Here is a 16,891-nt window from a genome sequence, read left to right as displayed (position 1 = left end):
TTGACGATGTATGTGACAAGTCGAAATCATATTTTTCTAACACTTTAAAATTTCACAAACCTCCATGTAAGCCAGTCTTCAATTATATTGATTGATTGCTTGGTGTTTAACACCACTTTCAGCACTATTGTGCTATTCCGTGGCGGTCAGTTTTTATTGGTGGAGGAAGCCAGAGTCCCCAGAGTGAATCACCTAACATCGGCAGGAAAACTGACAATCCTAGTCCAATAAGATTGGAGTTGAGTGTGTGGGATTAGAACTCACAACCTCAATGTTGACATGCTAGCGATACAGTAGTTCGTCCACCGAGGCCCTCTTTTATTATAGATACATGTATGATCATGGTTCATTAACATTATTATTTAAAAAAAAGCAAAAAAAAAACTGGGGATAACTGCCAATACATGTATCTTTGCATAGATGTGTTGTTTGCCATTTGTTCATCCTCCACATAATAAGACCATTCGTTTTTAAAATTGGGCTAAAAAGAAATCAAATTTTACATTTTTTCTTGAGCATAAGTAAACAAGCAAACTGCTGAGTAACTTGTTAAATGATATTTGTACATATACACAGCTGTAAAAATTGGGATCCTTTCTAAAGAGTCGGCTAAAATACAACGAATGATATTTAATTTTAATAGTTAACAATAAATACACAATAACATACTGTCTGGTGTTGTTTTCATCAACAAAAAGTAAAACATAAAAATCGTTGTTTTTACAAATCAAGTCCCATGTTAAAACTGCTATCAAGGATGCTTTTATCCTTTTACTGATGTGCAATTCATTAAAGGTACAATCGCAGTTAGACATACCGGTATTGCTATACTAACTGATATATTGGCCATGGCCTTTTCAAAGGCCATTGAACTTATCATGCATGATGCTGATGTCAATTCCTATTTCTCCAGCCTGTTTCAAAACCCTGCTAAAGCATTAGTCAGTTTTTTACACATAGCTTTGATTTGTTCATTTGACATGTATTCTGCAGCACTTATAGCATTACACAAAGCAATTGTATGTGACACAGATTTGGCTTTGACCCAAACTCGACCATTCATTCCTATTGCAACTTCATAATGCATGCCATTACCAAGTGTCTTGAGTAAAACACAGTCTGAACTTAAAAGTCTGAAAATAGAATAAAAATAGGTAATAAAAACACTTTTACATGAATATTCATAGTTAATTTAGAATTTGTGGGTTTTTTTTAAGAAAAAGTCAGTGTTAAAAGAAGTATGTACAGTATAAGGAATTTTTAGCTGTCATATATTTTTAAAATTTTTATTAGTATTTAAAGGAACTGCAACTAACTTTCATATTGGGGAACTAAAGATCAGACAATTTACATTTCACCCTGAATATGCATGTTATATTTGCTGTTATTGTACATGTAATAAGCACCCATCTGTCAATCAAGTTTCATTTAGAAATTTAAATACTGATTATCTCCCCTTGAAGTCTTACTTTCTTATCAAATTTAATGATGTTTGGAACATAAATCCTCCCTCTCTACCAATGACACCAAGTCCACCACTACGTCCATTACTGTCTATACACACTAGTTCTGGTTCCATGTCTTTATTAGCCACCATACATTTAGCATATACAATATCACCAACCTTAAACAAATTACCACATACATGTATATATACAGTCAAAATAGTATTCATCAAGACCTATACATCTCAAAATAGTCATGGTTATACTGTCAGTTACACATCTATTCTCATTCATGAATCAAAGAATCTGGAATTGTAGATAATTTAAGAATTGGATTTGAATGCAAATCAACAACTTCTTTACAGGTTTTTTTTTAAACATTAAGTAAAAAATCCAGGAATCCCATTTTTTTTTATTTCTCGAAAGGTATTTGATCGAAAGAATCACCTCCAAACACTTTGATAAATTTAAAAAAATTAACATAGCTGTCATTAAATTTCATCCTTCAAATTAACAATGTGTTAACAGTATTTCATAAGTAAGGTCATGTAGTAAATAATGATGCACAGGGTTTCTTATTTTTTATGTTAAAATTGTATTGGGGTGTTATGTTTGGTATTGCAGTGCTCAAAGTACTTGGTATCCGGGAAAAAAACCAAATGTTCAATGTTATGACACCTTTTATGGGACGAACCTATTTCAAGAAAAATACAAATTTTATGCAGTTTCTCATACATAATTCCTTTAAGGAAATTTTTAACACCCAGGAAACAACACAATAATTGTAGAAAGTTTTCTTATAGCTAGTGACAAGAAATATAATGTTTCTTGAGTTTGTACACAAGTTTCTAATCAAAATGTAAACTTGACACAACAAAAGACAAATACATGTATTAAAGTTTTGTCATGGTTTTTTGCCATTGTAATTTTTTTTTAACAGCTTTTACCTTAATAGATATAGGAAGATGTGGTATGAGTGCCAATGAGACTACTCTCCATCCAAGTTACAATTTATAAAAGTAAACCATTATAGGTCAAGGTACGGCCTTCAACACGGAGCATTGGCTCACACCGAACAGCGAGCTATAAAGGGCCCCAAAAAATTACTAGTGTAAAACCATTCAAACGGAAAAACCAACGGTCTAATCCATATAAAAACAAGAAACGAGAAACACGTATGAACTACATAAACAGACGAGCATTGGCTCACACCGAACAGCGAGCTATAAAGGGCCCCAAAAAATTACTAGTGTAAAACCATTCAAACGGAAAAACCAACAGTCTAATCTATATAAAAACGAGAAATGAGAAACACGTATGAACTACATAAACAGACGACAACTACTGTAATCAGATTCCTTAAGTATATTTTGGCAAATCTAAGATCATGTTAGGTAATTTTCAAATTTGGATTACTTCTTTGAGATGAACTTAAATAATTCTCCGATATTTCTTTGATCAATATGGCACCCAACATTACCTTCACGTCAGGTCTGTTCCTTTTGGTTGCTCCTTCAAATGCCAAGTACGACAGAGTTGCCAAGTCACTGCTACCAATATCCAATCGAAACACATCTCCTGCCTTAGCTGTAACTATCCCTATGATTGGATCTCCCTTAACAGCAACATACTAAAACAAAATACACTTGAAATTTATCTTCTCTTTAGAATGTGATATAAGTTTAGAACCATCCAATTCTATTTTACATTTTAAGATGGTAACTGTTTATAAGCATTTCTTACTAAAAATAAAAAAAATTCCCATGTTTGCTACCTGATTGCATTGATTGACAGCTATCATTTCAATTGAAAGAAAATGTCTATACAGGCTAATTTACATGATTATGTCCTATTTCAGATTGAGACATTTGACTGAACATGGATTTGCATGATGGGTGACGCATATATAGCAGGAGATACTCTGTCCACACACTTGGCCTTGCTCCATATGGGGTTCATGTGATTCAATCAGTTAAAGTTTGATACCTTGATTTGTATCTTCTTATTCAATTAGAGATTTGAACATCAGTAAACTATTGTTGCCTAAAATTAAGCATATAATATTTGAGTAAAGTTTCAAAGCCTTATGGGAGCAAACTTTTACAAGGCCTCTGTACAGAGAGACAAATAGATGGCTGTGGTTTTAAATAATGCCAGAATTCTGGACTGAATGGGTTTTGACACATAAGATTTTGCATACAAAAAAATATATACTTGTTACCTGTTTCCCAGAAATAAAAAGGGTATGTAAGTAGGTAAAAAAAAATTTTTTTTTTATAGTTTACATACATGACATAGACTATATGGAAAATGAAAATATTCTGAACTTTAACAATGCTTAACCAAAAATCCCATAAAATGAGTTAAAGTAAGAAGGGTAGGCATGAAAATGTAGAATAGGTAGGGAGGAGGAAAATAATTATATTTTTTTTTTTTGCCTAAACTATTTTATTGTCAGTAGATACATACATGTACATCACATCAGAGGGTATTGACAAATATAGCATGTTTAAACATAAATAAAAATACTTTGAGTATAGACAAACCTGAGCACCTGGAAAAGTTTTAAGCTATGGCACTACCTATGTTATGATTGACATAATAATATAAGTTATATGAATTGTGTGTTTCAGAAAAATTAAAAAAATTTGATTTAGAAATTGAATAAAAAAAAATTCAAGCTTGCAGAAAGTAAAATAAACAAACACCTGAATTTCATGCAATACGGTCCACTCAGTAACACAGTTTAAATCATGTATTATTACAAGGATTTGTATAGTGACAAAATCAAATCAAATACAAATCCTTGATTATTGTCCAGATTTCTTTTGTCCATATCAATCAATACAGTTCACAACAATTATTACATGAAGGGAACATCTAGCTGAAGGCCGTACTGGTAGATCCGTGTTTTTACTCGCTTGGCATGTTATATTAAAAATAAATGTGGATACGTGGACACAGATGATGCCCCCGCTTGCATATCATATAGTTATAAAGTGACATAACTGAAGAATGGTAAAAGTGATGCTACCCAAATTTGAACTTGATCTGAGTTTTGTGGTAATAAGCATTGTGTGTAAGTCTCATAACATTTGGTTGAGGCTAACTTAAGTAGAGAACAGAAACTAAAAATTCAGCAATTTTTCTATTTGTAAACACGCATAACTCTAGAATGGTTGTGTATAAGTTTTATAACGGAAACGAAAAATTCAGCAATTTTCATGTTTATAAAGGGACATTACTCAAGAATGTTAAAGTGTCGCCACCAAATTTCGTACTTAATCTGTATTATGTAGTAATAAGCATTGTTTAGTACGACGTCCATTATCACTGAACTAGTATACTTATTTGTATTTGTTTAGGGGCCAGCTGAAGGATGCCTCCGGGTGCGGGAGTTTCTCACTGCATTGAAGACCCATTGGTGGCCTTCGGCTGTTGTCTGCTCTATGGTCGGGTTGTTGTCTCTTTGACACATTCCCCATTTCCATTCTCAATTTTATTGTGTATAAGTTTCATAACATTTGGTTGAGGCAAACTAAAGTTAGAAAACGGAAACAAAAAATTTGAACTTGATCTTAGTTTTGTGGTAATAAATATTGTGTATAGGTTTCATAATGTTTGGTTGGGGCAAACTTAAGTTACAGAATGGAAACTAAAAATTTTGCAATCTTTCAATTTATAAAGGGGCATAACTCAAAAATGGTTAAAGTGACACTACCCAAATTCAACTTGATCTGTGTTTTAACAGTGGAAGTCAAAATTAAACATTGCATTGTATAAAGCATTGATTGTGGTTGATTCAACTATAATCATGGACAAAGGAAGATAACTCCAATTTTAATAAAATGCTCCGCTGGGCGCAGCTTGATACGACCGCAGAGGTCAAACCCTGAACAGTTGGGGCAAGTATGGACACAACATTCAAGCTTGATACAGCACTGAATTTGGATTGTGATTAAATATTTGACACAGCATAGGTTTCTGACACAGAATGAATGTGGTCTAAGAACTTAAAAAATTTTAATTTACCTATTCAAACCATATCATTATTATTTGCTTTTATATATAAATCAGAAATAACCAATTTAAAATGGAAAATTTTAAGGAAAAAAAAATACCCCCCCCCCCAATTTTTTGAACCCCCTTATGATTCATCACCCCCAAACTCAATCCCAGCCTTCCCTTTGTGGTATGGTACCTTGCAGTACAATTTCAGAGATATCCATACACTTGAACACAAGTTATTGTCTGGAAACTAGAAAAATGCTTGTTTGTAGGCCCCTTTTTGGCCCCAAATTCCTAAACTTTTAGGGCAATTACCCCCAAACTCAAACCCAGCTTTCCCTTTGTGATATGGAACCTTGTAGTACAATTTCATTAAGATCCATACACTTACACACAAGTTCTTGTCCTGAAACTAGAAAAATGCTTGTTTTTTTCCCCTTTTTGGCCCCTAATTCCTAAAATTTTGAGGCAATTACCCCCAAAATCAATCCCAGCCTTCCCTTTGTGGTATGGTACTTTGCAGTACAATTTCAGAGAGATCCATACACTTGAACACAAGTTATTGTCTGGAAACTAGAAAAATGCTTATTTTTGGCCCCTTTTTGGCCCTTTTTTCCTAAACGTTTTGGGCATTACCCCCAAACTCAATTCCAGCTTTCCCTTTGTGATATGGAACCTTGTAGTAAAATTTCAGAAAGATCCATACACTTACACACAAGTTATTGTCATGAAACTAGAAAAATACTTGTTTTTTGCCCCTTTTTTTGCCCCTAATTCCTAAAGTTTTGAGGCAATTACCCCCAAAATCAATCCCAGCATTCCCTTTGTGATATGGAACCTTGTGGTACAATGTCAGAGAGATCCATACACTAACACACAAGTCATGTCTGGAAGTTACAAAAATGCTTATTTTTGGCCCCTTTTGGGCCCCTAATTCCTTAACTGTTGCTACCATAACCCTCAAAATCAATCCCAACCTTCCTTTTGTGGTATTGAACCTTATGGTAAAATTTCATAGAGATCCATTCACTTAAACTTAAGTTAGAGTGCGAAAACCAATGTGTCTTTGGACGACGGCGACGACGACGCCAACGTCATACCATTATAAGACCACAAAATTTTTTTTGCGGTCGTATAAAAATTACTTGATATTTAGAAGAAAATAAAAATTTTGCAATTTTTCCATTTATAAAGGGCATAACTCTAGAATGGTTAAAGTGACACCACCAAAATTCAAACTTGATCTGTGTTTTGTGGTAATAAGCATTGTGTATAAGTTTCATAACATTTGGATGAGGCAAACTTAAGTTAGAGAACGGAAACGAAAATTTTTGCAATTTTTCCATTTATAAAGGGGCATAACTCTAGAACGGTTAAAGTGACGCCACCAAAATTCAAACTTGATCTGTGTTTTGTGGTAATAAGCATTATATATAAGTTTCATAACATTTGGTTGAGGCAAACTCAAGTTAAGAGAATGGAAACCAATTTTGGGACGTATGTACATACAAACAGACATGGGTAAAACTTATTGCCCCCACCGCTATGGCGGGGGCATAACTATATTTCCGTTCGAATTATATATTTCATCAGCTACATATCTACATGGATGCCTCAGATCTCTAACTCAACTCCCAGTTTTAGGCTACAAGTGCTGTTCTTATCTATAAAATCATGAATATTCATCAGCTATGTAGGCGTGTCAAAATCGCATACGTGATAATTACCAGCCATTTAACACTGTTATGATTTCATTAACCAGTATTAAAAAGATAAATATAACAGTACAGTGATCTCTAGTTGTTGATCGTCCTGAATATGCATGAAATATTTGCCACTGGACGTTAAGCAACCAACAATCAATCAATCAATCTAGTTGTTGACTTCTGCGTCATTTGGATTCTGGTGGAGAAGTGTCTCATTACCATTGGCAATCATGCCGCATCTTTTTATTTTCATATCTGAAACATTTTTCCCAACGTAAGTTTATTTATTTTCACACCTTCTGCAGGTTCAGAAGGAATGCAAATATCCACAGAAAAAAACAGAAAAAAAAAAAAAAAAAGTTCTGAAACACGACGTCGAGGTTTTTTTTAACGACCTTGACTACCCATGAGGGTCTTGCATGGTCGGTTGAAACACAAAATGCATTTTTATCTTATATATCTAGGTCCTGCTATGTCATAAAAAAAGTTAAAACCTGTCCATATGGTGTCAGAAAACATGGCCTTATTTGTCAATTTTCCTGAATGAATGAACCCTTTTCAGTTTTCTTTAAATTCAATACTAATTTTGCTAGAAAACTTTGACTAAAGGGCATACAATACAGTTACAGAGGAGGTAATGACGTTGCTAACATAAAATGTTATTTTCGCAACATCAAACTGTGACATATCGGGAAAAGATGCATTTTTCGACCGTTTTTTATGATTTAAACTGATTTAACTTAATAACTAGCACATGGACCCCTCTTTTTTAAAATGGCATTAGGTTTGATTACGTATGAAGATTATTTGTACCAATTTTAATGAAAAAGTCAACAATGAATTTAAAATTTGACATATTTATATATACTGCAAAAAATGCCGTTTTTTCCTAAAATCCTGAAACTTTGCTAAAAATTAACTATTTCCAAAGAATTGTTGCACATATTAAGAGTCTATTCATGTACAGAAGATTTTCATAATGTATTTACAAAAATCCGCTTATTATCTGTTGAAATAAAAAAGTAAGGTGTGTCTATCCAAAGGGTTAAAAGGGCAAAGGATAGAAATGTCCAAAAAACCGAGAGTTTAACAGGTTGGGAACAAACCCTCTATATGGTGTTTATACCTTTATAGAGGGATAATCCTTCTATAGAGGGATAAAATGATCCCTCTGTAGATGGGTATTTTTGTTTAGATTGGATTTAAAGCAAAATAGGGCATATTGGCATTTTCTAGTTATATTGGATATAATCTATAGCATTATATGCATCAATAATTGCACTTTACTACAAATTGGGATGCCCAGTTTTCTGCTAAAGTGACAGAACTTGCAATCTATTGTATACCTATCTGAACTCCTCATCAACAACAAAAGGGACAGTTGACCTTTAAATTTTATGTTAAATCTAACAATAGAAATTCTGTTCAGTGAGGCATAACTGAGTAGAATTTACCTGATCATCACAGCTAACAATCATGGTGAACAATAGATTGTATATTCAGTCAGTTTAGCAGTAAACTGGGCACGTGCATATTAAACTAAGTTCACCAATTGGTGCATCAAATGTTGCAGTTTACTGTCATAATAAGTAGAGAATGCCAATATGCCCAATTTTGCTTTAAATCCAGTTTAAACAAAAATACCCCTCTATAGAGGGTTCATTTTATCCCTCTATAGAAGGATTATCCCTCTATAAAGGTATAAACACCATATAGAGGGTTTGTTCCCAACCTGTTTAAGTAAATGTGTAAAACTTCGACCCCTTTTATCTCTTAAAGTAGCACATGAAGGTATATTTTTTATTACATATTTGAATTGCTTAGGTGAAAAATAGCTTGTATGCAAATTTGCGTAAAAAATTCATCATGGTATCGAAACTGTATCGTATGCCCTTAATTTGGCTTAAATAACACTTGATGATTCCCTCTGTTTTTATTTTTTAAAGATGGAAGTTATCTCCCTTTGTTAAGCATGTACCGGGTTACACTAATGACTGGACCGAATGACAGGACCGAATGACAGGACCAAATGAAAAATGCTAATTACTTTTTTATTTTTCAAAGGATTAATTTCAAATTTGAAATATATTAAGATTTCATCATTTAATATATAAATTTAAAAAAAAAAATTATATTTTTTTTCAGAAGCTTGCGAAAACGTGACCTGACTTACGATGACAATGACAGGACCAATATCGAGAATGACAGGACCAAATAAAAATGCTAATAACTTTTTTATTTCTCGAAGGATTTGTTTCAAATTTGAAATTTAATTAGATTTCAACATTTAATACATAAATTTAAAAAGAAAATATATTTTTTTTCAGAAGCTTGCGAAAACGTGACCTGACTTACGATGACAATGACAGGACCAATATCGAGAATGACAGGACCGGAAAAAAATGCTAATAACTTTTTTATTTCTCGAAGGATTTGTTTCAAATTTGAAATTTAATTAGATTTCAACATTTAATACATAAATTTAAAAAGAAAATATATTTTTTTTTCAAAAGCTTGCGAAAACGTGACCTGACCTACGCTGATAATGACAGGACCAACCTCGACAATGACAGGACCGGAAAAAAATGCTAATTACTTTTTTATTTCTCAAAGGATTTATCTCAAATTTGAAATATAATAAGATTTCAGCATGTTTTACATAAATATAAGAAAAAAATGAGAAAAAAAATATTTAAGCTTGCGAAAATGTGACCTGACCAATGTTGACAATGACCTGACCAACATCGGCGATGACAGGACCAAATGAAAATGCTAATAACCTTTTTATTTCTCAAAGAATTTATCTCAAATTCAAAATATAATAAGATGTCACCATGTTAAACATAAATATACGAGAATAATAAAATAATTTTGGATAAAAAAAACTTGACCTGACCAACGTTGACTACCAACGGTGTCCTGATCGTTGTAAGTGAAACTAATTAATATTTATTGTTTTGTTAAGGATTTGCTTCAAAATCATAAATCTAATAGTTCACATGCTTTTATTTCTAACTCTCCTTCACGAATTTTAGTAGGTGGTGGTGTGACACTTTACACCGTAACAGAGCAGCTTTATCACAATGACATTGTAAGTATTTTGAGTAATCTCGAAACATCTTGTATTTCAGACATGCCACCAGCAAAGCCGAAAGCCAACGAGGTCTATTTAATAAAATGTGAAAACTCCGATGATTGGAAGTGTGACCAATATCCGTGGATACAATATGGGTTAAAAAAAGTGACAATTGGTAGTGCTGTGCTAGAAAAGAAATATTTTAAGATAAAACAACCAGGTTCTATAAGTCAACAATCAGGTAAGAGGAGCAGACCAGTTGGTTCATTAGAATTCAGAAGAACAGCATTTTACTTCGAAGACAAGAAGAATTTAGTGCTAGTGCATTATGAAGGTGACGAGAATGTGTATACTCCTTTAACTCATGGAAACCGAAAAGAAAGAGATAATGAACCGGAATATGTTCGTACAGCTCCCTCAGTGTTGAAAGCAATAGAAAAAGTTGTGCAAACAGGTGGCAAAACAGCTATGGATGTGTATAGAGACAGTATTTCAAATAGTGATATTCCTGGTGTACAACAAGGTGTAATGAACGCAAGAAACGTTAAACAAGTTGAAAATATCGTGCGAAAAGTGAACGAACAGAAGAGAATTAGTAAAGATGACATTTACAATCTGATGTTGTTAGCTTACCACATGGAGGGTTATATTCAAGAAATTACCGTGTTCCCTGACTTAACTTCTATAATAGCTTTACCGGAGATGATATCGATAGTTAATCAGCTACTGGACGTAAATACTGAAGATGATCAACCGTTTCTATTTTTCTACGATACAACATTTAAACTCGGAGATTTTTATGTGTCTCCTCTTGTGTTCCGTAATATCATATTTGAGGATCGCCCTATCATGCCAGTAGCATTTCTCATACATGGAAGGAAAAAAGAAAAGGTTCATTCGAAATTTTTCGATTTTGTGTCATCAGTGTTTCCAAAGTTATATAGGAAGTGTGTACCGTTTGTGACTGACCGTGAACCAGGATTATCAAATGCAATAGAAAAGAATTTCCCGAACTGCGATATCATAATGTGTTGGAACCATTTGATTGGTGATGCCAAATTTAACCTACAGAAGATGGGTGCCGATCAAACAAACATTGCCTTTTATCTATCTAATATTAGGGAATTACTGCGTTGTGATAGTGATGAAGAATTCAAGGAGAAAAAGCAGTTGCTAATAGTGAAGTGGTCCAAACCGTTTGTTACATACTTCAACAAAATTGAAAAGGATATATTATATCATTGTGGAAAGTGGATAATCAGTAAGTATGATAATCTTTATGATCCGTTTTCTGGAGTTACTAACAATCCGTGTGAGAGTATGAATGCCGTTATTAAACGACTGAACAAGTATAAGGAGCTTCCCGTTGATTGCTTTGTGTTATCCATGTACTACCTTCAGTGTTACTACTTTACCGAAATTCAGAGAGGATTAGCAGGAGTGGGAAATAAACGTTTGAGACCAGAATTTATTCATGCACTCATTCCGAAAGACGAAATTTGCATACCGAAACGTGTTATTAAACCCGATGATATAGTGAAACATGTGATGTCGGAAATAGATTCGTTAAGAGGAGAATGTGTCAAAAAAGATCATGAAGAATCCGAAAATATATCTGAAAGTGTGCCATTCGAAAGTGAAGAACAAAGTGTGGATATTAAAAGTGATGCTACCACTGAGCAATGTCCGACTATTCATAGTAATGTTCCCGACTCTGAACATAGTGTGTCGTCTGAAGACGTTCCGAATGTGGTGATTTCTAAGGATACGAATCTTTCACAAAAATCGCTAGCCCGTCTAACAGTCGAAAATGGCAATGTTACATTTGTGCAACAGCAGAAAGCATTTATGGTGAAGGGAACCCAAGGTACTGTATATGCTGTAACCTTTCTGCCGAAAGAAACATGTCAGTGTCCATCGACTACGCAGTGTTATCATATAATGGCAGCGAAAATATTCATAGGTGATGAAAGTGAGAATAAACCGAAAATTATGAATCTTAGAATGCTTTCGAAGAGAAATTTGAAAAGGAACGACAAAAAGTCAGGAAGGAAAAAACCACGACCAAATGATTAGTCACATTTTCGCAAGCTTTGATATTTTTTTTTCTATTTTTTTCTTATATTTATGTATTAAATGTTGAAATCTAATTAAATTTCAAATTTGTAACAAATCCTTCGAGAAATAAAAAAGTTATTAGCATTTTCATTTAGTCCTGTCATTCTCGATATTGGTCCTGTCATTGTCATCGTAGGTCAGGTCACGTTTTCGCAAGCTTTTGAAAAAAAATATAATTTTTTCTTATAAATTTATATATTAAATGATGAAATCTTATTATATTTTAAATTTGAAATTAATCCTATGAAAAATAAAAAAGTTATTAGCATTTTTCATTTGGTCCTGTCATTCGGTCCTGTCATTCGGTCCAGTCGAAGCAAGACATCTCGGCACATTACAAACTCGGCACATGTCAACTCGGCATAGTGCAAACTCGGCACATTACAAACTCGGCATATTACAAACTCGGTCCAATAAAAATGTATCAGATATATTATTGTGCCAATAGACAAAAACGTCTTTTAAAAATAGTTTTGAAAATAGAAAATCATTATGTAAAATTGAGCAAGTGACAATTTCTTGAAAATAGAGAGATGTAGGTATAAAAGAGTTAAAAGAGAAAAAAGAATATGTAAACACTGTGATACAAATGAGGTTGAAGATGAAACCCTCTTTTTCTTAAAATGTAAAACTAATAAATCTTTACGTAATCAGTTTGAAAAAGATATAGATAAAATATGTCCATAATACTTTAAATTGTCTGAAAAAGATAGATTAGTACAATTACTTCTATCTTCATTTGATATTATGCAGCTTACTGTTCCGTTCATTAAAAAAATCACTTGCACTTTTAAAGGAGAGAAGACAAAAAACCTGCATGAATAATACTGTTATATACTACTTTATATATGATGTTTAATCTGTTATAATTTCTGCATATATATTGTTTGTGTATATATTTGTATTGTATAGTTTATATATTCCTCCAACCCCTAGGGGTATAAATGTGCATAATAAATAAATAAATATTTGTGTTTGTATTTAATATTTTTACGCTGAAATTCATTTTTTTCTTTTTCTTTTTCTATAAAAAGTTAGATAAACATTAAAAATTGCACGCCTTCATTAAAAAGGGAGACAGTTTGAAGCAGGTTCCACTGGTCTTCGTGCTCATGTCTCGAAAGAAGACAAAAGATTACAAACCTGTAAGTTTCATAATCGTCATTTTTTTTTGTTATCGACTTCAATTTTTTCTGATGCGTCAATGTGACGTTTAACCATTTTAAATTTGAAAGTTGAAGGTTAAATTAAAAACATGTACACTTTACATATATAGAATGTTTTGTATATCTTTCGTTGTATCTTTGTACCCCTGATATATTTGTATCTAAATCTCCTATTATATATACATGTAGGTTCTTGAATGTTTGAAGAAGAAGATTGGTGTACTCCATGTGGAAGGGTTTTGCTTGGACTTTGAAAAAGGTAAATTGAAAAATAAATCGAAATAACTTTAAATTAACAATACATAGAATTGCTAGTGACTTAGTAAGTGGTTTAATCTTTCATTTTCTCTTAACAGGTGCTTGGAAAGCAATACGACAGATCTTTCCAAATGCAAGCATCAAAGGTTGTGCTTTCCATTTCGGTCAAGCCATTTGGCGGAAAGTTCAAGATTTGGGACTGAAAACAACGTACAGCTCAAGAGGAGTGGAATATAGATACATCCGTACGTTGATGGCTCTGCCTTTCTTGCCTCACTCGGGTATAAGACCAGCTTTCAATACACTGAAAGAACGTGCAAACTCCCAGGAATTAAAAGAGCTCGTTGTATACATCAGTTCAACATGGTTCGAAGGTCGATATTGGTGTCCAAGAACATGGTCAATCTTCCAACATTCCATTCGCACAAATAATGATGTTGAAGGTATACATATATTATGTTCTCTAAGAGCAATACTCATAAACCAAACGTCTATATATTATTCAACAATCTTTCTTACGTGAATCTTAACAACGCCAATATTAAATAAATAAACATTAGATTTAAATTTCTGTATGATGTACATATTTCTTGATTTATATTAGTTTAAATCACAGGGGGGTTTATAGAAATACGCAGCCACGGTGTATAAATGATTAACCCTTGGTCTAAATTAAAATTCAAAAATTATGCCTGGTAAAATCGAACTGCTATTATTGAATACAATTTAACTTTAATGGTATCTTTACAGTAGGAACTTACATGCTAACTTTATTATACCCCCATATACAAACCTTAAAAAATATTAATGTATGTATTTATGTTGTTTATAGGGTGGCACACACGCATAAATTCTGGAAAGTCAAATGTAAGCTTTTATGTCCTTATACCAGAGTTAATGAGAGAAGCTGAGATCGTGGATCTTACTCTAAGATTGGTATCTGAGGAACAGGTTCTCAGACATCAGCGACGCCGCTTCAAGGATTTGGAAGGCCGGCTCCACCAGTTCTGGGAAGAGTACGATAGTGGCGAAAAAACTGTGACACAATTGTTGAGGGAATGCAGTAAAGTGTACGGTCCATCAGATGACTGATCACTGCTGCCAATACAAAGAATGCAGGAAGTGACATTTGTATTTGTCGTTAACTTTTCATTTAGTGTCTGTATGGTATTTATAGGAATTGTGTGTGTGTTTTTTTTTGTGAATGGTTCATTAGTTGATATATGATTTATTTATTGAATTATTTAATGTGTTTTCCTATTGAGAAGAGAGAGAGAGAGAGAAAGAGAGAGAGAGAGAGAGATCTAGTACATAATCTGTTTATATGTATTTACTTCATTGAAAATACTTCATTGATAATAAACGTTCTGGTCAGTTGATTATGCTGCTTTTTATCAATCATTGAAAAAAGGACTACAGAGAAATTTTACTCCATGTTACTCCAATTAAAATACACTGATGACACAATAAAAATAAGAGATGCATGGTATACGCCAAGTAAGGCAGCAATCTAACCAAAAAAAAAAGTCTGATTAATAAATATAAGAAGATATGGTTTGATTGTCAATGAGACAACTCTCCATTGAATAGATAGGTTCTTATTGAAAACTATCATATTTGATGAAATTATTATTGCGATGGTGATAATAGAACTAAATCACTGAACATGATTTATTTGAAAGAAACCATTCGAATATGGATAACTCCTAAAATCTTGAACATTTAATCTTTCCATATACACCCTAATTTCTTTACAAGTTGTTAAGACTGTTGTTTCTTCTAGTGTTCTGATGATTTAAAATCCTTTCTGGTCTATCAGAAATGCTGCCGATTACAATTAAGAAGTGTTGTTTCTGGTTATTTTTTTCTTGATCAAAAATATCAAACTAACAACTATATCACCCGAGAGATCTGTAGAAACGGCCACCTTTTTTCAATCCTTTACACAATGATTTGTCGTCATTTTTTATTACTATCTATCAGTTATAGAAGAGGGACGAAAGATACCGGAGGGACAGTCAAACTCGTAAATCGAAAATGAACCGACAACGCCATGGCTAAAAATGAAAAATACAAACAGACAAACAATAGTACACATGACACAACATAGAAAACTAAAGAATAGGCAACACGAACCCCACCAAAAACTAGGGGTGATCTCAGGTGCTCCGGAAGTTATCATCCTCCTGGTAACTGAATGTTTTCATTAATATGTGCATTTGTTTTACGACATACGATCTAGATAAGGGAAAAACGAGTGCCACAATTTTGGATAGGACTGCATCACCTTAAATATGCATAGCATATATCAATGACCAGAAAAAAAAGAATGTAGGACAGAAAGTCAAAGAACAAAAAAAGTCACAAATATTTTTTTAACATTTGTTTGAATATATAAGAGAAAGATCTTGCAATGTTTTCTTTTTATTAATACATTAACATGTATCCATTTTAACAGTTTAGGTTTATTAGCCTTGATAAATGAACATTTATCAGATTTTAGGCATAAACAACTTTTTTATCATTATTGATATTTATTAAGTAAAATTTAATTAAAAAGTTGCTTTATTTATAAAAGTAAAACACATTTTTTTTAATATTAAGTGTTTTCTTATTTATGTCAGAACTGACTAGTGACTTTTTGTCATATGACTTTCTGTCCTATAATATGTTCAATTTCTCACCTATGGTTAAAAAAATATTGTTATTTTTTTCTCATCGTAATTATTATATAAAATTGCTTTTTATGAATCATTTCCATAAATATATTCATTTATGTGCCGATTATGTATTGGTAATGTGCCGAGTTTGTATAGACCGAGTTTGTACTATGCCGAGTTTAACATGTCCCGAGTTTGTAGTGTGCCGAGATGTCCTGTATTCGGTCCAGTCATTAGTGTAACCCGCATGTACCCGTTTTAGATGAGAATCGATCCAATAAAAGTTTGGTTCTTTGAAGCGGAGTAAGCCGCATTTCGTAACAATTATAGATTCTTCTTCTTGTCTTAAGCCTGGTCCAACTAAAATTTTCGATGTTTTCTCTGATTCCTTTAAATTGCAAATTAATTCACCGGGCAAATACACATGTCCAGCATGGTCCACCATTTTAAAACC

General features: G+C 32.9%; 2 protein-coding genes across 2 annotated transcripts; one reads left to right on the top strand and one right to left on the bottom strand.

Annotated features, from left to right (window-relative positions):
* Positions 1-624: 624 nt before the first annotated feature.
* LOC127727129 (exosome complex component RRP40-like) lies at positions 625-16,882 on the bottom strand. The gene is made up of 4 exons (XM_052234571.1): positions 16,691-16,882; positions 2,926-3,075; positions 1,470-1,624; positions 625-1,133 (listed from the first exon to the last, which is right to left on the bottom strand). Exons 1-4 carry the CDS (start codon positions 16,880-16,882, stop codon positions 920-922), a joined length of 711 nt encoding a protein of 236 aa, XP_052090531.1. The 3' UTR covers positions 625-919.
* On the top strand, positions 13,415-15,156 carry LOC127727130 (uncharacterized). Its single transcript, XM_052234572.1, has 4 exons — positions 13,415-13,498; positions 13,709-13,778; positions 13,876-14,220; positions 14,610-15,156. Exons 1-4 carry the CDS (start codon positions 13,466-13,468, stop codon positions 14,867-14,869), a joined length of 708 nt encoding a protein of 235 aa, XP_052090532.1. The 5' UTR covers positions 13,415-13,465; the 3' UTR covers positions 14,870-15,156.
* Positions 16,883-16,891: the final 9 nt, after the last annotated feature.

Source organism: Mytilus californianus, unplaced genomic scaffold, assembly GCF_021869535.1.
Source record: "Mytilus californianus isolate M0D057914Y unplaced genomic scaffold, xbMytCali1.0.p SCAF_19, whole genome shotgun sequence".
NCBI lineage: Eukaryota > Metazoa > Mollusca > Bivalvia > Mytilida > Mytilidae > Mytilus > Mytilus californianus.
The sequence above is the reverse complement of the archived record's forward strand: the minus strand, read 5'-3'. Positions and strand labels throughout refer to the sequence as shown.

Coding starts and splice junctions, on each gene's coding strand:
- LOC127727130 (XM_052234572.1), top strand. CDS start 13,466: ATGTCTCGAAAGAAGACAAAAGATTACAAACCT. Junction 13,499..13,708: donor AGACAAAAGATTACAAACCT/GTAAGTTTCATA, acceptor ATATACATGTAG/GTTCTTGAATGTTTGAAGAA. Junction 14,221..14,609: donor CACAAATAATGATGTTGAAG/GTATACATATAT, acceptor TGTTGTTTATAG/GGTGGCACACACGCATAAAT.
- LOC127727129 (XM_052234571.1), bottom strand. CDS start 16,882: ATGGTGGACCATGCTGGACATGTGTATTTGCCCGGTGAATTAATTTGC. Junction 3,076..16,690: donor TCGATTCTCATCTAAAACGG/GTACATGCGGGT, acceptor ATTTTGTTTTAG/TATGTTGCTGTTAAGGGAGA. Junction 1,134..1,469: donor TCATTAAATTTGATAAGAAA/GTAAGACTTCAA, acceptor TTCTATTTTCAG/ACTTTTAAGTTCAGACTGTG.